This window comes from Saccoglossus kowalevskii, chromosome 5 (assembly GCF_978046115.1).
Source record: "Saccoglossus kowalevskii chromosome 5, keSacKowa6.1, whole genome shotgun sequence".
In the NCBI taxonomy this organism is placed as follows: domain Eukaryota; kingdom Metazoa; phylum Hemichordata; class Enteropneusta; family Harrimaniidae; genus Saccoglossus; species Saccoglossus kowalevskii.
Window position 1 is genome coordinate 13,866,888 of NC_140645.1, and position 27,580 is coordinate 13,894,467.

The following is a 27,580-nucleotide window of genomic DNA, read 5'->3' on the forward strand; positions in this document are numbered from 1 at the left end:
TATATATGAAATAAGAGATGGTCTGATTTTGTGAGAACTTGAAAAAATGTGTAGTAAAATTCATAACCAGCGGATTCAGTTTGATCGTGAGTTCGAATTTAATGCTTTTTTAAAGTGCGAGTGTTATAAGCAAAATATTTGGAACACATAGGGGAATCTTAAAATACTTGGCGTATATATGTTTAACAGAATTATCTCCAGACACCAAATAAAGATTTTGGAGCGATCTCAGAGTGCAACTTTGAAAGAAATATCTTCGATGTGCACACGCCTATCACGATAGTGAAATTCTGCCCTGTATGTATATGGTACCAGTTGGCCGAAAAGGTTACGCTTTGTAAGTTCTTGAAATGTAGTTACCAACAGAAAGTTTTCAATTTACGGTATTTCACATCGCAGTGGGCTCATGAACATATCGAACACAAATACGTTAACTACTTAAGGGTTGCCAATTTGAATATGGGAAATTGTCCATATTTACTATTTATAATAAGCCATTCCTATAAATCGCGCCATCTAGTGGCGGAATACTTCTATGACGTCAAAATGACGTACATTAGTTCAAATCGACAACAGTGTTGGTTGTGTAGTTGTTTGTCATGTAAATATAGTAAATCTCAAAAACATAATCTTCATTGATCGTTGACTATAGATCAAAGCGATATCGATGCTTTGTATGTAGCGGTCTACGTGTTACACAATTACGTCATAGAAAAGCTTCGTCACTAGAGGGCATACTTTTAAGAAAGGTGTATTGAGGTGTTTGTTTTACTGCAAAACGAACCAAATGATATGATGCATTGCAGGGCTATGTAGGTACCTATTTGGGAAGATAGTTGTCAAAGGCCGAGTTCATACTCATGCAGTAGACGATTTTTTTCCGTTCACTGTGGGGTCGAAAGGCGCGAATCGAACGTCTGCCGCAAAAGTCGAACGATTTGATTTTCAAATTGAATTTCTTTTTTTATTGCTCTACGTCGAAATGTCGAGGAGAATATTGCATTGAGACCCTAACTTCATCAAAATTGGCAATCGTCAAATGCGCAAAGCGGGTCACTTCCGGTTTTGTCATTGCGTAATTTATTTAACATCCATAACATGCAAATTACTTACGACTGAATATGAAATGTTGCTATACCACGTGATACTTGTAAATCTGTCCGGGTTCATACAATTACCAACTGATAGGCTGTATTAGTATTACTCGTACTTGCTGACCTTAAATGACCTCTTCTCAGGTAAATAATGAGTTAATCCCAGTAAGGCAAGGAAAAAAATGAGCATTTGTGCAGAACGGAGGATGTCGAGATTACTAGTACCATGTTTGGACATAATGTGTTTGAATTTATCATCGAGAAATACGAAACTTTGTTTTAAAATTCGATCTCTTAATTATTTAAATCATTTTCACAATTGCTCACTAGATTCTAGCTCCATGCACCCCAATGGACACAGATGTCTACCCCGAAACATGTGGGATGGTCTTTACGAATTTATATTATCACAGGAATTCAAATATGTCCTCCTGTATTGCCACGAATGCATGCATACATCACCTGGTAAAAGATAAACTATGTTTGTGCATTTTTCAGAAAAGCAACAAAATATACATCTGCCAGAAAATCCAAAATAGCCACTCCAGAGTAATGTGGTATATCAAACAATGAAGCACCATAGTCAGACTGATTAATTCCCAGGACTGACTGGACTCCCTTTAATAAAACTGTCATTACGCATGCGTCCAATTCGTAACCATGCTCCGAAAATGTAGCAAACTATGCTGACACGTGACCCAGGTAACCGAACCAGGTATTTAAGGAAGCGGGTCAAATTACTTTCATACTTGTGTGCTGTTATAGATGACGCCAGGTGGAAAACGAGCACAATTATGCGTCCAAGCCCGTCTTTATAGAAGCACACTCGACTCAATAGGCTTAGTAGCGAAGGGTGACGCGAACAATGCATCTGAAACGTCGCCATAATGAACATCTCATCGTCGGTCAACCGTGAATTTGTTTGGTCGTAAAACTCACATCAACTATAATAAACCGATCTGAAATCTATACTTTAAAAACAGCGGGATATAGCCTCGTACAATTGTCTGCATATTGTCTTCACCGAGTTTCCAGATCAATAAAAAATACATGTAACTGAATAAAAGGGAAATTGTGTACAGGACAATGACCGACATGTCGGTATTGTAGTTTGCTGTGAATGGTCAGTTGTAATCTTTACACATCATCGCTGTTTCAGGTGTTTACGTAAAGTGGCTCATGACGTCAACTTATGCGTTGAAAACAACGAAATTACGAGCTAGCAGCGTAGTTGAATAATTGATTGATATTTCATCAATGCATTTCCTATATGATATTTTTTAAGTGATAGTGAAGCAGATTTTGTGAATTTCTGTAATTACAAATTAAACGGGAGTAACCAACCTTGTTTCAAAATTAAGTGAAACTCCAAAGCTGTATTCACTCACGTGGTATTTTTGTCAGAGTAAGTCTTCAAACCCGACATTTTGGTTTCAACCTCGTTCGTAGCATTTAATTTGTTATAAACTAATGTAATTCTCAAACTATCCGCCATACCACGACTGAGCAGATGACAGATGTAAAATAACGTCGAATTCAGAAACATCTAGAAAATCTTCATTCCAAATGGGGGTATGCTCACTCGGAGAAAATTTCACGTTTGTGCTGTCGCCTACTTGGCTGCTAAAAACAGGCGTTTCTTGCCTGTCATTACAATCATAGCAAGTACACACGATATCACCGTGACACTGAATAAAAAACTGACAAGTAACAATTTTATTACATGTCGTCAGAGTGACGACAACATGATCTTTAAAACTGTCTCAGGTAGGAATACAATGAATACCCGAAGTGACAGGAAATCCGGTACTCGACCATTCAGCAAATCATCATTGTACGAGTACTCCCCCGGTGTATCACGTGATCATCGCCGAACAGACGAACCACAAAACATGATTGACTCATATCCGTTTTAAGGTTTAATCAAAATGACGATTGCCATATATGATAAAAACATCTTGGGTACGAAAAAAAAAAAGAAGTTATCGACGTGCCTACACATATATATACCCCAGGCACTAGAGGTTTTAATGTTCCGCCCGCCCGGTGGGAAAGTGCTACACAATTACATATATACTACTAACCGTCCAGTAAAACATGTGAACAACCATATCATACATTTTGCCAAAACTGCATACTAATTAACTGATTAGCATATTAACTAATCATGTATGTACAAATCTGAAGGCCTAATTTCAATTTCAGGAGTTGGGCGTGTGAGCGATATGACCTTGACAATGTCCGACATGGTACTTTTGTGAAAGTTCTTTTTGTCAATCTCGTTAAAAATAACCATAAATAGACAAAAATAGATAACAATGAATAAAATATGGAAATTTAAAAAAATCGTATTTCAATCAGATTGAACGTAAGTCGAACACACTGACTATTTATAAAAAAGATAGGTTGCACGCAGAATAGTAGTATTTTAAAGAAATAATGCGCGCTCATTTGCGTGTATGACGTCAGATAATAGATCGCCAAAATAAGGTCAATAACATACCGATAAAATTGCAACAGTTTCAAAGCGATCATCATAAGCGATGACCAACGCTATTTCCCGGCATTCCACGCGATAACCCGTAACGTACAGAAAGCTATCAACATAATTGAAACACATTGTTACTCTTTCAGACTAATTGCTCCTTTGAACTGAGAACAAATATGTTAAAAACAGTGTTGTGTTTCTGTTATATGTGGATTCGTGGGTTGTTATTTTGTGTTCTCGTAAACCTACTTAGTATGCGGAAGAGCTCTCAAAAACCACGGACTAAAATGACTCCTGGATTAGCGCAATAGCAGTGACGTATTGTTTTCAACACAACAAAAAATGGACTTCGCCGTAGGTGGCAATTTACTATAATAACAAACATCGAATCAGAATGAAAATTCTTCTTACAAGTGTGACCGTGTGTGTGATAAATATGAGTCTCTCGGACAATCTACATTCTTCGTCTTCATCTTTGCTATCTTTGAAATCTTTGGATGCTGGCTAATGATATTTATTCGTTTTAGTTTCATTTTACACGTTTTTATTAGTATATCTGGGTTAGTAGTTTATGACAACATTCGGGTTGACACGTACACACATGCGCCACGCCAACAGATTTGGATGTACAGGTATAGCGCTAACAAATTAAAATCGCACACAGCACATTGCAAGATGGCAAGTACGAGCAAAGGTAACTTTAAAATTCTTGATCTAGAGGTGAATCCTCATTTTCCTACAATTTGGAATTATTTGTACAAGAAGAAAACGGTATAAAAATATGAATAACATCATATGTTACTTCCCTACGTTAAAGTAATGACCCGTCTCTTATAACAGTGTTTTAAACAAGAGCTACGAATGACAATGTAAATATTATTGACCGAGACTCCATTATACAATATAGACATGGCGTGCATTCCTCCTCGTCCCTAAATTGATTTATGAGTTTTTTAGTTTGTCAGCGTCATGAATGCCACCTGGCTCGGTTGTCATTTTCACCCCCGTTGTCACTCGTGTCGCTTTTCCCTATTCCCAAATGTATCGAAAAGTTTGATTTTGGAATATTATAAAGTTCTAAGAAATGGTTTTTTTTATCTGTAATGTTCTTGTTTTTAAATGAGGTAATTCTCACCCGTTTCAGAGAAAACATATCTATCTGGAGTTTATTTACGTTAACATGAGGGGGCATGTACCTCGTTGACATTTTCGATAATTTTCAATTTGTCGATTAATTTAATCTAGCGATGCATGTTCACAAATTAGTTAAAAGCTTTTCGTAAAATTCCAAGGTACGTAATTTGGAATATATTCTTAATATATATTCTTAAAGCAGTGTGAAATAAAACGAAGTGCAACGATTATAAAACACCATGGACCCATAGCGATAGGACCAGACATTTTGGTGCCCGATTCATGAGATAAACGAGACAAATATATACCTCCATGGTCCAAACATACACCACAAAACAAACCTAAATTGGTGTAAACTGAGTGTTGGTACAGTAGAAAAAAACAACAACATTCCTGGATTGCCAAGATGTGTAACAACGTTGCCCCAACCAACTCCGTGATCACCAATAAGTGAAGTCTATCGCACTCCACACAGAACAAAAAACAATGCAATGTCATCACGCAGACTTGTGTGAAATCCAAACCCCGGTGTTTACTGGGACCTTTTGTAAGTGGGTTGAAACCCAAACACCTCGATGTTTACTAAAGGTATACATTTCAAGAGAACTCCAAAATGGCTGAAAAAATATCCCTACTCAGACAGTGGATCATAAACCCCTACAACCTCCTTTACCGCGAAAGAAATCACGCACGCGCAAGCTCGCTGGCATAGGTCAGGACCAAAGTGAGATTCTTTGATATTCCAGTAATAACGAGGGTGACATACGGCTATGAACTTCTGTATTCATGTGTCGGCTCACGCCCATAAATGTTAAAAAGCACCGGGGCTCGTATTTCCCGTACATATTATATATACATGTATACATATAGACCATACCTCCATGTATAGACGGACGAGTTGCCAACTCGAAAGAGTTAAAACACGCTGTGAATTTTGGTGTACAAATGAACCTATGCGTGGAGAGAACTCGAATTTTTTTCGAGTATTGGGAATCTTATCTAACTTAAAAAATCACAATCTTACCGTTTCCTGCTGCCTTTCGAGCTGTGCCTGTTGATATCGTAGCACGCTCCATGACGTTGACCGCGATGGCGATTTCGATCGTTCGCCGTGTCCGAGGCACGGCGTTGCAGGTCGACTGATCCCCGGAGTCGTCGGCCGTACGGGGATGTCTCGGTCCGTGACTTCGTCGTCGTCCACGATCAGTCCGCCAGGTATCGGCACAATCCTCCCGTGGATACGATTTAACATTCCTTGGGGAGACATCTCAATCCCGGAATCCCCGTTAACGCTATTAGCAGGTGTCGACTCTCCGGACATCTTGTTACAGCAATATACAAAGTAATTTTTCGCGTATTTTTAAATGCCAGAGAATAACTCGGCTAGAAACTGTTACAGCCGCAGGCAAAGTATAGGACCTTTGGCCGACTAGGTCACTCGCTTAAAAGTCTCCATTTAAAAACAAATGTCAGCATCTAAATTTCCATTGAGCACACTTCCAATTCAGCGTCGAATTCTTGTAACATTTGTCGATATCCGCAGCCCAGCTCACATGCCGGCGAATCATGAAACGGCAGACATTGTTGCTATAATGACCAGTTTTCCTTTACTTTGTAGTGGTACTTCACACATGTATAAAATCCTGTACCTCAACGCAGTGTATTAAAATCACGTACCACGGTATAATGAATACAGAGCCATAGCCAATAAAACACACGCTGTTGTCCGGCGTACCTGTCCTGGCGTGTCGGGCAGTGTGAAACGCTTCGCTGCGTTAAACCGTTACTTTGAGACTAAGACTGTGATCTCCGACGAAAAACACCGGAAGAAAGAACTTCGCGGACATAAAAGTTCCGTCCATACCCCTATTAAAAAAAATTTACGTCGTCCGCGTCAATGAAATGTGAGCCAACTGATACCAATGTTACCGAACCCCCTAGCTTCACTATCGCGATGATTCATTCACAAATGTAAATATAATTTTTTTTTTGAAAAGTAGAAATATTTGTACTAACATTGAACATTACCACCCTATAGTAGAGACTTACCTCCCGAATAAGAAGTACGAACGGTTAAAATAAGTTGGAATAAAGTAAAACTGACAACTGTGTAATTATTGGTCTCTTCGCTGCGGCTCACCTGAATGCGAACCTTTGGTATTTTACGACGCTAGGGGGTCATGGGCTAGTTAATAAATATCCAAAGGACGCTCTGTTGCATTATGGGTGCAAAATAAACAGCTTGGCACACATTGTGAAAATTAAGTTTTGGTTTGCGAGCGATCTTCGTAATTAAGTTTCTTTATTCCATTATTCAGTTGCTGACTGACAATCAGATTAGATAATTAGTGGAAAGCAAAAGAAAATAATTTGTTAAATTGTTGGAAGGCGTCCAGTAAATTAAATCGCCGAAGGGCCTGCGCAAATTTTTAAACAGTCCAAATGAAAAACAATACCTGGATGGGACACGACATTGACCCCCTCCCACAAAAAAAACAACAACAACACCACGTACCTGTGAATAAAAATCAGAACAACTAAACTATTATAATACTGTGACGAATGAAATGAGACTAACACTGTGCCTAAAATGGCGCTAAAACGTATTAGTTCAAGTCAACCATTCAATCCCTAAATCTAAGACCAAATAACTCGACTCTTCAATTTTGCGCACACATTGGAGATAACAAGAGGCTCCACACACTCACATACTGATGTAAATGTTCTTTTATAATCGGAGCCGTTCATCCGAAAACTGTCAATATTGAGTTGCTTGCTCAAATTACGTACGTAGTGCCGGTTTACGAATCTTTGACCAAAAAAAGTGCCTTAAGTTTGTATTCAGAGAAAAACTACAGAAAATTTGACAAAGTTTGTGCCATATTTATATAATGGCGGACAATGCACGCGTTTGTGTCACAGTTCAGTGACCATACCATTCACACAGACAGACCGATACTATAAAAGTGCTGTCACATAAACTATGGCTGGCAACATACCGTGGTCGGTTCCATAATCATAAGACCATTCACGACGACACGTAAACATAGTATTACGAATCCTACTTCATGCACGTGGTTTTTGAAGTGAACATAATATCCCCCCTATTTGATGTGACATTTTATATGTGTCACTCTGTATTATTTATGAATTTTGGTTTGTCACTGACTTCATACATTTTCTAAGCGCTATAGGGAACATAGAATCGAAATTAACACACATGTAAAAGTTGAACGTTTTTTTTCGGAAAGCAGCTTTAGGACAGTCATCAGAGGGCGTTCTTCAAGTTGACAGACGAGTATGCCTACAGTACAGGTATTAATTCACGGGTTTGCTATCACATGCTTCTTCAAACTTGGTCGACTATAAACGATCTTCACCGATTAACAAATATAGGTCGAACAAATTCGTGCCAAATAGACAATGTGATCTCTCTCACACAGAGATACATGAAAAACGTAGTACCCCAATGGAGTTGTAACTTAGGGGTCGGGCATTTGAAATCACAATAACAGGGGTGGCTGCAAGATGCATTGAAAGCTGGGTGGCGAGTGAAAAAAAGGCTAGCAAGGTGTTGCACAAAGAAAAACAGTTGGCACATTCAAGAAAATGAAAAATGAACACCGTGAAAAATGTGCAAACCTGATGATTGAGTGAGGGCGCTGTTACGGTGGTTGAGAGGCGAATAAATGGATACATAATCGCTTCGCAAAGCCTTTGATTCACGGAAGCTATATTCACTTAAAATCCCCACACTTTTGCGTTAAATAATGTTAGTTTACAATCATCTCGGCTAAGACGCATTGTGAAAGTTGACATTAAACGAAAATTGTCAAAACTATTACTATGAACGAAAGAGAAAACTCGACCAGCAGTGTAGTATAATAACAAAGTAATACTACCATTACAAACTATGACATTCGAACTATCAATATTGCTATTTGTTTGTAAAACGTTGAGAAATACTGCTAACTGAGTTGTTTTTTCGTTTACAGTAACTGAAAATCTCAGACTCGGAGCTCTCAAACTGTCGTCGCTCAAACTTTAAAATAATTACAATTAGCATTAGAAACCGAGATCTTTATTTTGGCATACCCATTCATAGTCCAGTTGGCGTAGCTCGTTTAGGCGGTAGTCTTTTGTATTTGTAGCCTTATTCAGTGGCGGATGCTCGAAAGGGGGCAGAGGGACGATCGTCTCCTCGAAAAAAAATGTTGGGGGCGACGCCCCTCCAAAATCAAGCTGAAACCTTTTGGGTCTGCACAATTTGCCCCTCAAAATGCAGGAAATACCGTTTCAGAAAGTCTAGATTTCAACATTTTTAAGAGGGACCATGCCCCCGGACCCCATGGAAAGGTCGCGACTTCGGCGCAAGGTTGGTGAGCAGATCTCGCCCCTTTATGCACAATTTCGTGTCGCAGCCTTTGCTATTACTAACTTCATTATTTCCCAATCGACAAAATTGCGATGATCTTATATAGCGCCACCAGCCTTGATTTGAAACAAATTTATAAGAGAAAACCTACAAAGTTTCTGTATGTTAGGTATGCAGGTTTATTTTTGTTGATGACTGATTACTCTATTTTGAATATTTCGAATACGGTGTACAGTCGGAAGGGACATCGACGTAAAAATTACGGTCCCTCGTGCTGTTCCTATGCTCAGTACACCTAAACAATCAGAACATCCTAGGCATAGCGAGTAGCTGATTACCGAGAGCTCAGACTAGTAATACAATGTATTACTAGTCTGAGCCGAGAGAGACCGAAAGAAGCTCATTTAAAACTGACTCAGTCATACTTCCAATTTTGCAGTTACGCATCAGAGATATGGGGGTTCAAATATTGCGGTTCAATTAAACGTGTTCAAAGAAAATGGCGTAGACCGCTACTTGGTGCACCTATTCACAAGGCGAACGAGGCTGTGTCAGGTGAATGTAGTCGACTTACCATTGTTATCCACACTTTGAAGCGCGTCTGGATACTAAGGTTGCTTGAGATGTCCCTTTGAAAAATACAGAAACAAGCCTATTTTATGTAGCGCAATTTGGCAAAGCAACATGTTGAATTGTTCGGGAAATTAGCAAATATAGAATACTTTTATCTCATTTTATTAAAAAAAGTTTCAGACATTTGAAAACAAGAATTGATGATCAGTTGTAAAGAGTTAATCGCACAAATGTTCATATGTCCTGTAAATAAAACCCAAGTTAAGTATGTATTTATGCTTTAGGGGTTTACTTGAGCCAGAAAAATGTTGGCTTTCAACATATAACTACTCTTGTATTCAAATGTTTGCTTATTTTCGCTGATATTCACTTCTATTTAAACTGTTACTGGGAACTTGAAGACGATCTGGAATTCAATTCGTACCACGGTACACTGCAAAGTTTGTCAAACTAGAGACATAGAAGACAATTTCACTTTCCTTTAGTCTGCCCAACTCATTGTAACCGTAGAAGGAATTTGTACATTTCACCTCCAAACACTTTGAATAGCATACGCCTTTTAAGAACTTTATACAATTTTCAACAATGATCCACTCATGCCGCAGTTGCTGACGTTGGTAACTGTCTTGTCAATTTCGAAAGCGCCCTCTATCATACTATTTACCCAGTTGCCAGATTTAAATTAGAAACATATACAGTGACATATATAACCCGGCGTAAATGGTGATTTGATGTTTGATATGTCCAGGTTAATTCGACGAGGGAGTGAATTGAGTGGGATCTCAATTCGGGTATAAATTGTGCATGATGTGTTGGCTGTCATGCCATCATCCTCACTGAATCGAAACTTCAACTTGAATTTCTCGGTTTAGATATACAGTACTCCACTTCTCACGGTAGGAGGCTGGACCGACAAGCACGTTTGTGTTGTTGATTCATTTAAACTACTCTGGCTGCCAATAACAACGCAATGAATATTAAATTAAACAACGAGCACAACCCCCCCCCCGGAAAATGTACAAACAAATCTCGATGAACGCTTTAACGCGAGCATCCTACTTCGAACGCACCGGCCGGCCGGCGTACTAAAGTAACACGCCCGCCGGCACCCACGTGATTTAAACGCACGTGCATAATTTAAATTTAGGTTGTCAGTTTGGTCTGTTAATTTTGGGGAGTTCATGTACCTACGGTGGGCAATATTGAGATGTATTGTGAACATGATATTACAGCGGTATTGTATTATTTATATTCAATGATGACTTAGACATTCGCGAGGAGGAAAGCCACCCCGGAAGTATTGAAAACTTAAAGAGGTCACTGTCTTCTTGTAAAATACTCAGCTAAGTGATGGAATGTCGCGTCATGTAAATTGTTTTCACGGATTAAGTCATAGTCCCTGTGGACGCGTAGATCACACCCATGCCATACTATGTCGCAATACATTGGATTTCCAGAGAAATAAGTGGTGCACTCGCATCAGTTTGGCGGCAAAACCCCTGCGTTATCAAACCCGTTCCTCTGATTGGTTGAAACTGCCGCCCGGAAACTGAATATTCTATCCTTCGCTGGGGTGGTTCATTGCCCAGTACTGACTGCATTACACGTTGAAGTGTTGATTGCTACATGAATTTAGACAATTTACGCATGTTTTGTCTTTCCTTCCAATGGTAATTAAACGGTTTATTATCTGTGCTTTTATTAGTCCCGTTAAAACTCGTTAATTACTGCAGTGTTTTATTTCGACTGAACATCAGTCGCACCACGACGCGACAACCTGATACAACTTAAAGCATTACGAATTTGCCAGTTTTCACACACTAAGTTCAACTATGTATGCACTGTAAACCGCATCAAAATGACAAAATTGAATCCGAAAAAGGTTAAAATTATTTTTTCTGAAGGCAAACAACGATATTGCAGCGTATACGAGAGGGATTCCCATCATTCTGAGTGACGTCACTGCGGGTTTAGCAGAATCAAAGAGAGGCTGGGGAACACCACTGTTTAGTCTCGACCAAGGTCGAAGAAAAATGTGTGAAAAAGTGTAAACATATTCCATCATTACACGAAATTATAAGACAAAATATAGGCAATGATGTGTAACATAACTTGAACGCATTGAAAAAATTAGACGCAAAAATAAACGTGACGCAGAAGCAACATCGCCAGGTTCGGTCACCCGGCCTCGTCCAAGCATCTTCACATTTTTTGCAAAAAACGCAAGAAAACACCTATTCAGAATGTGGTGCCAGGACCGGGCGTTTTCACTGATACTGTGGTGTATTATTTTAAATAAGAAATATATGAGGTTCGTTTCTATAATTTGCGGACATCGCGTTCGCAGGGCCGAGCGCTGTGCATTGCGGGACAAATGAAAGAGCGTGTATTTTTAACTCGCAAGTACGCCCAAGTACGACATGACCCCGACATAAATCACAGAGGTTCAGAAAAACAAGCAAACTGATCAGATTCATATACAATTGGCGAGTTATGTAAAAGATGTCGACACAAAATGGGAACACAATCATTTTCAGTTCCATTTTCAGAATGACTGATCACGTCCCTGGCATCCCAATTCATCGTAGTTGGCTTGCCCAAGGCTGGTGAGTCACTGACAATCACTGGCCTATACGTAGTACATGTTTTACCTTCTTAATCAACATATACTGGTTAGCTTGCGATACGGTAAGTCCTAGATCTGGGCTATATATCTTGAAAATTGGAAGTACTCACCGAAGGTAGTTCTGCCATGCCGACTGGAATGACCACCATGTTGATCCAATTCTTGTATCGATATACGAGGATATCCATACCGTACGCCGTAGTTAGTAGTCCTACTTTGTAATCGAATTTCTCGATTTTACAATTTAAAGGGCATGAAGACGACGTCATCATCACAAATCGATTGTTTGACGAATTTCAAGTTCGTGGGACAAACCACTGAACCAATATGAAGGGTTTAGGTTACTGTTCCATGTTGGTACCGATCCTACGTACGTGGCGTCGACATTGGCGTTAATCACGATGCGGACTGCAATGGATGCCGCCATGTCCTATTTAAATTGTGATCGACTACTAAGCTGCTGGAGTTGATATCGTTACGTAATGACTGAAAAAACATCGAAACTTGTGGCGGCCAACCAGTATCCGTCAGCGTATCCAAACATTACGTCATTAAATTGTTTTTGAAATGACCAACTGTTACATAACAAATATAACTGTTTTTAATCTGTTTTTTATGTGAATATCTCTGCCCGTAACTCGTTTTTTTGAATAAACTAAAATTACACAAAAATAATCAACAGAATTAACACATCATAGTTGTAAATACGCAAACTACACAGTTGTCGCGTGTCGTCGATGTTCTATAGTATTAGTAACTGACTGGCAGATAGGATTATCCAGACAAATATAGTCACGGAACATAACAATTGTTGAGGATAGACCGGATATGATCGATACACTGGTAGAAAACTTGCAATACTTTCGTAAACATATTTTTGATGTCACCGTGACCTTAGCTGCACCACAACACTTTTTTAGACACACGATTCAATCATTTGCTCCACAGTCTAGTTGAGTTTTCTACTTTAGTCGTTTTTCAAGTTAAATAGAACAGAAGTGCACGAAAGGTCGGACAGAAGAATGCGTATAAACTCAATTTATGAAAAGAAAAAAATCTGACAGGGACTGGCGCCTCATGGCGAGTCTCCGGGGTGGGCCTGCTCGGTGACACCAAGATTCCGAAAGCACCGTGGCGAATATTGTTCATGCCATGATTCCAGGGCGTTTTAGTTGTGGTTTATATAATCCATGCTCGATGTGCAAATGTTGCCCGATCAGAAGAGAAATACTGCTGCTGAAATGGATAAAAACAAAATTGAAAAGCATTGTATATCGAATGAAAGTTGTAGTAAAAAATAATGTCAACATCAGTTTGACCTAGTTGACGCAAATCCGCTTATCTCTCTGCTATTCATATTATATATCATGGAAATGACTGAATTCATATTGCTGGTGTATTTTTTTCGTAGTTATGTTGTAGAAACCTAAATAATCCGATTGTTAATAAGAGAAAACAATCAATTTGAAAACCACCTCTCGGTATTGATCGTGCCCTTTAACCTCGCGATCGACGGTAAACAAAAGAAACAGATATACGCCACTGATGTCATGCTAGTTACAGGGCCACATCGCCGCCGTCGAAGAAGACAAGATGGCGCGTTACCGATTTCCAGGTCGACCCGGTCACAAATTTGGCCGATCAGGAGCCGTTTTCTCTGTTGAAGATGCCCAAAATTTCAAGGATCCGACCTCTGTTTATGCAAGTGGTATTCTGCGCGGTCTGAAGAAATTTCGTGACCTTGTTGGTGACTCAGATGACGTGAGTTGTAACCCTATTTTTCTTTCCAAATACCGACATACAAGCTGCCATGTTGTCCTTTCTTTGGGTTTTTAAAATACCAAAATTAAATCCACCCTTTAGCTAAAACCTGATCACTCCACCCTCTTAAGATCCCCAAATAACTAATTTTCACTAAATAGTCGATTTTGTGATTTTATGTTAGCGTTGTTAAGCGTGGTAGCGCTCCGAAAAATTGTATTTTTTCCGAGTTGCTGGGCGAACGAGTTCAGGCAACATCCGATCCAAAATGTGCTTGGGTTTGTGGGTGGGTCGAAAATAATTCACAAAACAGAGCACAATCTGTGCATTGCCATTGTCTGAGGAATCGCACACTGGGTTGCGTTTCTGTATGATTTTCGTATTTTTCCAGTCTCATTGCGATTGGTATCGACTTGTCGCGTGAGGGAAGGCGGGAATTATAGAGCAAATGTGATCTAATTTTGGGGGTTGTTCTTGCATCACACGCAAGTGCAGTTCGTCGATGTGTGTACGAAACTAAACGTGTCATACATATGCTGTTTGGGCTTATATTAATTGACGTGCCACGACAAACACATCGCACGAATTTAAGCGAATAAATCAGAACTGCAACGTAAATTTATTACTAACTAAAATTGGAATAACTTAATTATTATCAGTCCACAAGTGGTTTCCATTTTCACGTAAATGGCCTTGGCAGGGACACGAGCATGTCACTTTATTGTAATATTGTGGATGAGTTCTTTACCACCTAAAATACAGTAACACATAATTTTTTTTTAAATTGACAGTTTGACAGAATTGATTGTGTTGTTTACGCTGGAAGCTGATAATAGCAACTGGTTTTATTGCCCAGCAAGTGTTTAAAGTGTTGTATAATTTAGTAATTAATTTTTAAATCAATTAAATTAAATTCTAAATTTTTCAACTTGCAGTAACTTCACAAATTATATTTTTGATGCGTTATTAAAGTCGGTTTTCTCATTGTGAAAATAACATGCAATTGAGTTTTATTTTTGGTATTGTTTATCTAAGGGATTTGGTGTTTGAAAACCCTGAATAATCCTTTGGTTTGTCTAATAGTCAGACCAAATATAGAATGTCAGCGCTTCTAATCGTCGAAAAGAAAAACAAAACTGATAAGTCGGCACTCTTTGCGTATTCCTCGTGATCAATACGTCATGTGCATAATAGGCATGTTTCTCAAAATAGCTAATCGTGTTTTTTTTTTAGTCACATGGTACAATCACAGTTGCCATGAAATGTGTTCTCGGTTTGAGTGTGCTCAAACTTGCCGACATGTGTCAAAAAGCTTCAGTAACTTCATGACATGTTTTGTACAATGTTTTGTGCTGTTGTCAGAACCTGACAGTGTTGGTGTTTTTAGTCTGCATTGTCTGTCCAATTGGGTGACCAGACTGCTGATAATAACCATGACGATTACACTCCAAAAAAAATGTATCTACCCAAACAATTGTCTGCGGTAATACGCCTTGTGTGTGGGACCCTGTAAGGTCACACATCCAAGTAATTTTGTGGGTACAAGTTCATTTCCAATAATATTTTCTTGATTGTTTCTGCCCATAAAATACAAGCAGTTGCATGTTGTCCAAAACAGTGCCGAAGTAAATTTTTGTCACATTCACAACTTTTAATACTATATAATATTTTTGTAATTTTTCTACAATTTTGATTGAGGCTCGTGGCGTTTAGGAAATTACTTGCATCCGGTCCAAAATTATGAAAAAACATTTTAGAGAAAAAACATGAAAAATCATGGCGCTCAAGAGTCAACTTAATATTGGAAGGTATTACTGTTAATAGGACAAAAGCCAAGAAAGTGAGTATTGTGGAATACTTTATTTTTGCTGGAATTAATTTTCGCTGAAAAGGCTTTTTGAGCGTTTTGTATGAAATTTATTTTCACTGATTTTTGATGAGTTTAATGTGAAATATAGGAAAAAAAGTATATTCGCTGGATTTTATTTTCACGGAATCATCCCTTCAGTGAAAATAGTGAAAATAAATTCCAAGTGAAAATAAAGTATTCTACAGTATATCAGTGCTCCATGAGATGTACTGCTAGCGAGGTAGTCTTACTAATTTAATTTGCATATAATTAAAATAACACCTGATCATTTGCCTGCCTAAAAAATCTGAGGAAAGGTAGGGGAGGGCGCTGTAAGTTGGTAACTTGGACTCTGACCAAAACCTTCTTGTAAACAAATTCGAGTAGGTATGTAGCGAGGAAAACTGGCCGCCGTCTAAAGAATGCAGTTTCAACGTTATGGTACATGCATGTGTTCGATGGCAAACTATGATCGGTAAATCGCTTGAACTAATTTCCTCTATTTCCGCTGAAGAAATGATTCAGTGAAAATAAAATCTAGCGAATATACCCTTTTTCCTATATTTTACATTCAACTCGTCAAAAATCAGTGAAAATAAATTCTATACAAAACACCCAAAAACTCTTTTCAGCGAAAATTAATTCCAGCTAAAATAAAATATTTTACGGTATTTTGAGAAATGAGGGAAAGTTTGTATTTGTTTTTACTTCAGGCGTAGTAAAAATGCTTAGCTCATTACAGAAGTGTGCTTGTAGCTGGATTTCATCTCTTGCTAATCACCGACAGTTATATGCTTTTGAGTGACAGCTGTGATGGATGCATGTTAAATCTAAAACTGTATCACAAATAAACATGAGGCAATCCTACGTCAGTGTTGATATAGGCATGTGTGGACAGACGGGGGAGTGAAATCTTCGTTTGCTAATATTTTCTTTTTCATAGTTACTTGCCAGTGATTACAATTTGTAACAAATTTAAATGCTTTATCGTAACCTTATTAAATAATGTTTTTTTTTTCTTTAATTTACTTTTCTGTCAGCCTTGACATGATATTTTTATCGAAATATTTCATCAGGAAATCTTGGTTGCTGCAGGTGAAAATGACATGATTTGTTGTTGCTGAGTCACAGCAATGATTCAGGAAGTCTCATCGTATCATAATCATTCTGGGGTCAATTAGCGAGAAGGATTGAATAATCCGTTATTTAAATAAATTAAATATCACAACGGATATTGTGAAATTGTGTTTACCAGTAAAATAACATCAATTTAGACTCAAACTACTGTAAAATCTGTATTAGAAGCTGCAGCTTCTATTAAAATGGTACAATTCAACCGAGGGGATGCGGCTTCTATGAGAGCATCTACACATATGAGAAACAGTGAATTTTTATTCTCAAAAATGAGTATCCCTACGTATGAAGAATTTATGCTTTGTTGGTACTGAATTAGTGTATCAATGTCCTTTTTATTAATTGGTACTTGCACACAAATGAACAGTGACATTTATTGATCTTCATGTTTCACCTTTCGTTCTCACCACTCGATGGAGCACCCATTTATTACCTGTGGAATGTTAGCTTTTAAGAATTGGTAGCTGGATTTTCAGAAGTGTTTTTGTAATAATTTTTGTAATAATCTGTTCGCGATCAAATTGAATTGAACCCATCAGATTGTATTGAACTGTTGTCAACAATATTGCTGCTATTTATAGTTTCACGAGTACGCTGTGATCAGACATGCGTATAGTGCTACTTCACTTGTATTTAGTTGCGTGTAAGTGATTTATTACTGCTCTCTGCATTCTATTTCAACTATTAATTTTATAAATATAAGTACATTGCTTTATATTTGTTTTTTTGTGAGCACTGAGTATATATTCACTTTGTTAATGATTTGTAATATTTAAATGACATTAATCGCCTGTTGCACTATTTGAATACATTTATTGTTCTTGTATATGTGTACTCACGTTGCAGCAATTTGCGTCTATTGGCATGACTGATTTGGACATATGTGCTACCGTGCATATCAATTAGCGATATGCAATTTACAAAATGATGAAATTTCGCATGAAAAATTTTATTAATATTAAATTGCAATCTCTCCAAATGTGATTTAATGTTTATGTGAATTGATAATAACTCTCTTGAAAAATATCTGACATTTAAAACTTAAAACTTTGCAGTCGGTCGGGTCGGATGTGTCGGTGAAATTCACACGTTGAGATGCAAATTATCAATATTTGCTGAAATCTTTGTTTCGGATTCTAGTTTACAGTATGCTACATTGCTATTGTATTGTTACACCCCAGTGCTCCGTTTCTGTGGTTAGTTCTGAACTATTATTAATGTTAAACTATGATTGTGCCCCAGGCCGTGCTTGATGTGCTCCATTTATTTATAAGGATTCGTGCAATGTAACTTACAAAGAAATGCTTAACAAGCTGTATAATAATTAGGTTACAAAAAAAGATAAAAATTTGATATATAAACTTGTAGCAAAGAAAAAAATATATTGATTTATTCATTTAATACTGGTAGTCATTGGATTAAAGATGCATATTTTCCACTCACGCAATCATTTCCCGGGCTTCGGATTTTTTTCACAGACTCTGAAATCCAATCATTTACATGTGTTGAAAGGAATATGCAAGTTGTCCCACGAAAACTGATACTGGATTTTTTTTACATGGACTGATAATAGGAAATGTGAAACAGGACTGACTGCTTTATTTTCTCATACAAAAGAATTTCTTATAATTTGTTTTCCCACTGCCGGCCGAGTGTGCAACCAACCATGGGAGTCAAACCCATAATCCCTCTGATATTTGGTGGACACACTAGTTTCTATGCCGAATATCTGATATTTTGGAATTTCCACACTTCAAATGTGACTTGAGGTGAAGTGAGTTAAAAAACTTTGGAATTGTGTAACAAAGAATGTGTTACTTTCATTACTGGCAGTCCTGTCATAGCAAACAATCTTATTTACTGTGATTTTTTTTCCTATTTTTTTGGAATGTTTTTGATTTGTCAGCTGTGCTGTGGAAATTGATCACATCCTATGAAACATTTTAAGTCAAGGTCTAGAAAAAAAATAATTATGTTTCTAATAATCGCTACCAATCCAAACTTTTGGTATAACTTTTTTATTTTTAAGTCAGTGTTGTTTTTTATTAATTTGGCAAATTAGTTACCCCCCCCTCGACAAAAGTGCCTAGTGGACAACCAGAACATGACTAAGGTGCAATTGGTCATACTTTTTTCTCAATCTTTAGCCATTTGAGTGTTATTGCCAACTATTAGCACCATGCTGCAAAGTTATTCCCACATAAAATGTTAATAAAAATTGACAAACCTTTTGATCAAAAACCCTAAGCAATATCTGAAAATGGTCTATAATTAACATAATGAACAAATTTAGTGCACTGAATTCTGGGTAGGAAATATATCTGGCATTCTAAGCCTGTACTAAATGCATGATTGTGTTAGAAATAATCTGTTAGGTTAGTCAATTAAATAAAATAATTAAATAAAACAAACAAAATACTGACTGCCTACTTAAATTCAGATATGTTAAGTAGCAAAAATAAATATTTATTTATTCATTTGCCCGTTACTAGGAACGCATTTTTTTTCTTCGTCTGACAGTGATAGTTGGAAAAATGTCCTGATTCATAATCGACTTAATTTGAATAATAGTATGCACTAAATTGATAAACTGTTGTAAGTATCATAAAACAGGAACCAGGACGCCCTGTGAAAGGTAAAAGAAAGTTTTTTTCGCGCAACAAAAAAAGAGAGTATTTACTAAACCAATAGCAACTACATCAAACAAAATAGAGAATGCATTACACAAGAAATATTACCAGGGGGATATGCCACAATACCTTGCTGTAGCCTAGTCGTGTCAATTTTGTAGTTTTATATTGCTTTTAAGAACAAATTTGTAAAATACCTGGCGTTGGAACCAATGTTTCATGACTGGTCTATTTTGACGCAGCGGCGTGAATTGTCGTGAGTTGTCAACCAACCAGAAGGCAGCTTTTAATCTGATCTGATCTATAACTCGTGCATGTCCCCAATAGGTAGAATTTGTCATGCAAGCACATGCCGACTTGTCCTCTTTCGGAAGTGTTCAACTCTTGGGTTCCATAACGTCACTGCATATCATTAATAATTAATAGCAATGATTATGCCTCAGAATAGAACAATTGCAGTAATTTCGGGTCGGACTAAGATTTTAAAGAAAAAATAAAAGGAATGATGATAATAAAAACTATAAAATTGTCTTGACTGGTTTGACTTTTGTCGAATCAGGCGAGGTCTTGCCGGGCACATCAGAAATTACAAAATAAGGATCCTCAAATACAAACACAACAAAAACTTGTCTACATTTGTACATCTGCACTAAGTGGCCCAGGTGTCAAAAGATTGAGTAATATTATACAATTTTGTCATCGCCTGAAAAACGAAAAAGCTGACTAAGGTAACCATATGACTGGGCTTTTGCTAACCCTTCGTCTGTCACCTATGGTGAATTTCACTCAAATGTGTATGTTACAGTAGCACATTTCCATTTGACATTTTTGACAACTTGATGATTGTTTTTTAATTTTTCCCATTTGCGAAGTGACTAAAAACCAGTTAGAAATTGGCGAAGAAAAACACCTGAAGTATTGGCCAAATGTGACTAAACGCTGTATATTAACTGGTGAATTATTCCACAGACAATTCTGTTGAAAAAATAACAATGATGGAACCTTTCTGAACTTACTATACTTTGTTTCATATGATATTTTGTTGCATTTTGAAATGTCACGTACTGTTTCGTACGTCGAAAGGCTAAGGGTGATCTCATATTCAATCATGCGGGTCAAACCTATGAAAACCCAAACCGCCCTAAACCGCCCGAACAAAACCCAGTTTTGCGGTTCGTAAGTTTAAACAATAGACAGTGCGGTTCAGGACGACTGCACGAATTTGCATAAAAACTGCGTTTCGAACCGATCTCATTCACACCTCATTCAAGCTGTTGTTTATTTTTAGGATTGACAGAGTTTACATTGCTTTTTGAAGACTAGATAGTTGTCTCTAAAATGTGTCGATTTATTGGTGTACAGTAGTCATTTTACCGTGTGCCTTGCCTAAAAAAACACTCTTGTATATCGGTGAACAGCGTGCTGAATAAATTGTTTTGTTTTGATAAACTGTTATGCTCGAGTCGCAAGTTGAGCAGAGGACGTGAATCAGACTTTTCATTGGGCTGGACAATTGATATGTGTCTCTGACAGCTAATAAGTATCAAAAGACGAACATTTGTTGATACAAAGTTGCACTTGAGACTTACGCTACTGTGTTCAAGCCTTTACTACTAATGCGCGTTCAATTTTCAAACAGTTCTTTCAGGAGTGCGGCATCGCAAAATCCGGAAAAACAAATGCAGCGTACGCCATGAGAATTTATTTCGATTTGCAGCACATCGGTTATTTGCAGTTTTTGACTCCCATGTGCGAAGCACAAAATGGGAGTCTTTGCAGTTAGTGTGTCTGTATGTGTGTATGTGTGTATGTGTGTCCGACTGTTCCACTGCTATCTCAAGAACCATACATCGGTTTTTGATGAAACTTGGTGCATAGATGCTCTGGGCCAATGCGCAGATTTGATTAGGTTTTGGTAACAATCCATGCTCGTTAATTACCTAATTTGCATGATAATTAGCTAATTTTTAGCTGTTCTATGACTGTTCCACTGATATCTAAAGAACCACTCATTGGATTTTGATGAAACTTGATACATAGATGCTCTGAACATATGCGCAGATTTGATTAATTTTTGGTAAAAATCCGTGCATATTAATTACCTAATTTGCATGATAATTAGCTATTTTTTAGTGGTTCCATGACTGTTCCACTGATATCTAAACAACCACTCATTGGATTTTGATGAAACTTTATACATAGATGCTCTGAACTAATGCTAGGTTTTGATTAGTTTTTGGTAATAATCCGTGGATACTAATTACCTAATTTGCATAATGATTAGTCAATTTTCGGTTTTTCCACTGATATCTCAAGTACTAATCATCACATTTCAATGAAACTTGGTACATAGATGTCATACAACACTGCACAGACCTGATAGTTTTTATGGTAATATCAGTACATATTAATTACCTAATTGCATAATTAATTAATTTTCAGCATTTGATATAAGTAGTTAGCATTACATTTCAATGAAACTTGGTACTTACATACTCAAGGACTATGCAGAGATTGATTGTTTTCGATAAATATTTGTGCATATTAATCACCTAATTTGCATAATTAGTTAATTTTCAGCTTTTCCACGGGTATCTCAAGTACTAATCATCGCATTTCAATGAAACTTGGTACATAGATCCTTTAGGACTATGCAGAGATCTGATTAGTTTTAGGGTAAATAATTGTGCATATTAATTACCTAATTTGCATAATTAATTTTCAGCTTTTCTACTGATATCTAAAGTACTAATCATCAGATTTCAATGAATCTAGAATTATGCAGACCCAATTAGTTTCCGGTAAATATTTGTGCATATTAATCACCTAATTTGCATAATTAACCAACTTTCACACTGATATCTCAGGTACTATACATCACATATCAATGAATGTACATGGATGCTGTAGGACAATAGACAGACCTGAATAATTGTGGGTTAAAATCTGTACATATTAATTACCTAATTTGCATAATTAACCAATTTTAAGCTTTCACACTGATATCTAAAGTACCGTAAAAACTCCAAAATTTCGACCGGTTTTAAATAATTGGTGTTAGGAATGTGACGTGTTTTTAGAGTCAAAATTAAGGAGCATTTTCGGACGGTCGAATTTTTCAGAATAGAAATCAGCAAAAAAAATGGGAATGATAGACAGTGTGCTTCATTAGTTTTTAAAAAATGCAATGTCCGTCAATTGACGTAAACTTCCTCATGTTTCACGGTAAAAGCAAAGGTCGTGGCCGAGTTGTAACTCAAAATCTAAACAAAGTCATCAATCAGTGAGTATTATGACAAGCAAAACAAAACATCAAGACGCGGAGAAGAGGTCAGCACAAAACTAATAGGTCAAAAGACAAAGCTGTCTCGCACTACCTAGGAAAACTTGCGAATGTTCGAAGTACAGGTACCCATTGGACAAAAGATACATGGAAGTTTAGCAAACGATCTCCCCGACCCAGTGCAATGTATCCGGTTAGAATCAAAGCTTACGTGTCCCTTATTTGAGGGACCAAATTCTGCCGTAAATTCGCCCTTGGATTAAAAAATAAAATGGGATTTAAGAAAATAAAATGGGACTTTTAAGGTGTATTTTGGCGTCATTTTTCGGACATTTCAATCAATCCTGCCGGCTAAAATAGAGTCTAAGTTTTACCGTAGTCATTGACGTCTGTCTATTCAAGAGTACACGTGTATGATTTTTATCGTGACTAGCGTGAGCGGGTAAGCTTCCTTTCGAGAATGAGCTGTTATCACTGTGAACAATGTTAAATTATTCTTCAGATGACCAGTTTATTTTTTAAAAACAACTAATTTTTTTATTTAAAAAAAATCATGCCGTTTTCGCATCAAAATCCAAGCCAAAATATCATACTACAACATCAATCTCTTCCGCATTGCGTTCAATAACATTAACATATTTAAATAAGCTATGGTAATTTGAACACGTTGGCATCATCCAGCTTTTTGATTGGTTAATTAGCGATTTGACCTATTTGACCTAAGAGAACATGGCGGATATCCTACAGCATCAAACGTTTATACGAGACCAGAATCATTCGCTTACGATGAAACCATGGAGCTAAAAAAATTAGCTCCATGATGAAACTAAGTTGACTTTTATTTGTATTTCATAACCATTCAACAAATTTATTTTGTGTACATTATTATAATCACTACTGAGTACAGTAATAATCAACAATTCAGAAACGCAGCATGCCGAGATTTTTGTGTTCGTTTTTATTTGAAACTTCGTTTATTTAGAATATATTTTCGTTACCAATAAAATAAAAATCTCTCAGTCAATCAGAAACCCGGATTCATGCCTTTGAGGAAGGTCCCGTTTGAACGCTCACATCGTTTTTTTTTTTTCGTTTGGGGGAAAACTAAAACTGGTCGCAATTTTCGAATAAGAATGAGTCGGCAATTTTTAGTGGAGTCAAAAATTTGAAGGTAAATAAAACACCGAAACCCGGCAAATAAATAGGCGTTCGAATTTTTAGAGGGGTCGAAATTTTTGAGTTTTCACGGTACTAATTATTCCATTTCAATGAAACTTAGTACAAAGATGCTCTAGGACAATGTACAAACCTAATTAGTTTGGGGTAAAAATCTGTTCATATTAATTCCCTAATAAGCATAATAATTCATAATTTTTTGGTTCTAATCACATTTCAATTAAACTTGGAGACATAGATTTTCTGTTACATTGCGCAGACCTCATTAGTTTTACACTCAAATCTGGTCATATTAATTTTCTGATTTGCATAATTAGTTTTCAGCTAAGTAATTTCGAATTATATTTAATGTGTCTCCAATACTCTCAGCACATGGGAGTTCTTTCTAAGCTTTCTTTGATTCTTATTCAATTTCCAGTGACACGAAGTATCAAAACAGAAAATTAAATTAAATGGACTCGCGCTGATTATTTACGGCTATTCATCTGCAGACGAGACTGCTTATAAAAAACGAACCCCGACCTCTGAAAATACCTTATTCATAGAGTGCCTTGTACCTAAGACCGTCACCCAAGGCGACACAGTGCACGTTGCGATATCGCAATCGATGCATGCTGGGTGACAAGGGGGAATTCTGATTGAGGTAACCAAGATGGCTGCGTTGAGTGCATGATTTTCTGCGGTGTTTAAAACAATATCTCGCTGCCTACTTCGCCCACAGTCCCTCAAGGCACTGTGCTTTGATGTATTTTCTAAAATAATCGTTTATTTTTAATTAACCGGGGGTTCGAAATGTGTGCATTTTGTCACAAAAAAGTAAGATATCGGCAGCTGTAAATACCCGTGTTACGGTGGTCGTAGCGCCGGGATCGTAGCATTAGCCCCGACTTTAGTTTTGACACAGTGATAGAGGGACTGTGGTTTTCAGATGCCTTCATAGAAAACAATGTTGCCATTATCGATTTAATACTTTCATCATATTTTGATAACTCGCAGTCTCACAGACTTTACAAACTTAACCAAAAAATATGTTCTATGAATTTATGAACTGACATGGACACAAAACTGACCGTACTTGTTGCGGACAAAATGTACAAGTTCGCTCCATGGATAAACATATTTTACTGACTATGCCAAATATATATATAACGTAAGTAATTTATCCTAAGAAGCTGCTCATTAAAATTCTAGTGCATCTTTTCCCTGTTCTGTTTCAAACATTAATTTACCATATATATCACAATAGAGAGGGTTTATGGTATCACTTGATTCACATTTAATGACAAAATATAACAAACCATCACGTCTGTAATTAATTCCAGATTAATTGAATAACAATAACAATTGTATTGACTTGTAACAAAATGTAAGTTGTGGGAAACTGATTATTATTACCAATCACAGAAATAAATGAATATAATTTTCATCACACTTATAAATGACATGATGTAAATAGATTTGTGAAACAAATGCAAGTTTGTTTTTATTAGCATTTACATGTACAAGTATTGCAAAGAAAAAAAAATCGCTGCTCTAATTCTTAACACTTCACCATAGTATACATCTTATTTTTTTCCTACTGAAACCAGGCTGAAACAGTATTGTAAGAAAAACCTAGGTTTCCCTAGGTCTGTCTTCTTTGTTCTCTGTTGTTTGTTTTCAGTGGGGGCGTTAATGGGCAGTTAATCAGGAGGTTAGGTTCAAACCTACTACTAATTTGCATATTTTAGGTCTAGTAGGTCTGAATAGGGCAAGTCGGGTAAACCCAGGTTTGACCCAGGTGTTTGAATATGAGATCACCCCCTACAAATAAAATTTATCGGATCTACAACTTTACTTATTGTTTGGGTGTTAATTTCATTATTTTAATTGTAAAGTGAAATTTGATGAATTAAATCTATGTAAACATGTAAAGTCAGTTAATTTATATAATTATGATGGAATATCAAAATTAGCAAATATAAATACCAATAAAATTGCGTTTATAGTATCATAAATGCTCTGCAGGTGACAATTTTGATATACCAGATTTATTACCTTTTTCCAAAATTGCGGTGAAAATTGTTTTTTTGTCTTTACAAAATAATAAATGAACAGATGGCTGGCTCGTGACCATGGTGAAGTAATACTGAAGCGGCACCGAACATAACGATTGATTACGAAATCCTAGATACTGGACCATAAATTGAATCCAGTAATACTTCTGATTTTCTGGTCATGACAAAAACAAAACAATACCATATTTGCTTTATTAGAAGCGCATCTGCAATAGAAGTGCATAACCACAAATCAAAATTGTTGTATACTGAAATATTGACATAATATTTATTTTGATTATAGAAATACGTGTAATATGTGCTTATTAATGGAACAAATATGGTAGCCACTCTTATGTTATTTATTTTTATTAGAAACGATATTACTTCAAGAAATAACGCTATATAATGTAACTTACAAATAGGAAAACTAAAATAAAAACCCAAATAGTTCATTGGCAGTACTGGGGGTGGGGGGTATGTTAGATTGGGTGAGATTACGTGGTTATATTTAGAGGATATCTTACGAGTAACCCTGGTTACCCATGATATCAGATTTATTAAACGAGTGTAGTAATTTTCATATTGACTCGGAATATGTGAAAATTATAACACTAGCAAGGATTTTTTTTTAAACAAAGGAACAGGACGCAGCACCCTCATGCAACGGCCATGCGCCCCCTTATCCTGGGGAGCAGATCCTCGGGCAACCATAACATTCTGATTGACCAGGGATCACATGTGGCCACAGTCTTCAACTGTGACCTGTCTGATAGTAATTTTGACCCCAAGGAAGTCATAGAATGCTTTATTTTAACTTAGAATTATCAAAAACCCTTCAGACCCAGGTAGGGGAACCCTATCTCCCCCCACTTGGAAGCGCCGCTGAATTACAGTGCTCCCTCTTGCAGTTTTTTCTAGAAAAACACCTGACTAGTTTGATAAATCTGGTAACATGGGTCCCACGTTTTGATATTTTATTTATCTATTTGATTCACAACTATTTTCTCAATAGTAAGCATAACATCATTTGTTATTTGCGTGTCCGTGCTCTAACCTTATTAGCATGTTGGGTCTCATTTGCATATTGGGACAACTCACCTTGAACACAGTTTTACCTTCAGTTAATCGTCTGCGATTGGAAAATAATTCTATTCTACAATTGTGTGGTAATTTTATCAGTGATAAACACAACTGATGCGAGATTGGCAAATGGCACAATTAGAGAAACAAATCGTGAGCGCTGTCAAGATGGGGTTGGGAGAATTGGAAACTGTTATGTCCACAAATTCAACATTAAAGCACAAAAAACTCGTTGACGAGTATCTGAAATTTATAGGTATATTGTGGAAACATTTCAATTCACCACATTTTAAACTGTTATGAAAATATATCAAATTGTAGATAGAGTTTGTGATATT

At 36.9% G+C, this 27,580-nt stretch overlaps 2 protein-coding genes across 2 annotated transcripts in view; one reads left to right on the top strand and one right to left on the bottom strand.

Moving 5' to 3' along the window:
- LOC100377347 (dixin-like) overlaps positions 1–6,603 on the bottom strand; it is an 80,491-nt gene extending 73,888 nt beyond the window's left edge. Inside the window, exon 1 of the mRNA XM_085499131.1 lies at positions 5,741–6,603. Coding sequence (XP_085355257.1) covers positions 5,741–6,037 — 297 coding nt within the window. The 5' untranslated portion in view covers positions 6,038–6,603. The remainder of the gene's footprint in view (positions 1–5,740) is intronic.
- A 7,237-nt stretch (positions 6,604–13,840) lies between these two features.
- LOC100377495 (uncharacterized) overlaps positions 13,841–27,580 on the top strand; it is a 52,471-nt gene continuing 38,731 nt past the window's right edge. The window contains exon 1 of the mRNA XM_085499138.1: positions 13,841–14,051. Within this exon, the coding sequence (XP_085355264.1) occupies positions 13,884–14,051 (168 nt within the window). The 5' untranslated portion in view covers positions 13,841–13,883. The remainder of the gene's footprint in view (positions 14,052–27,580) is intronic.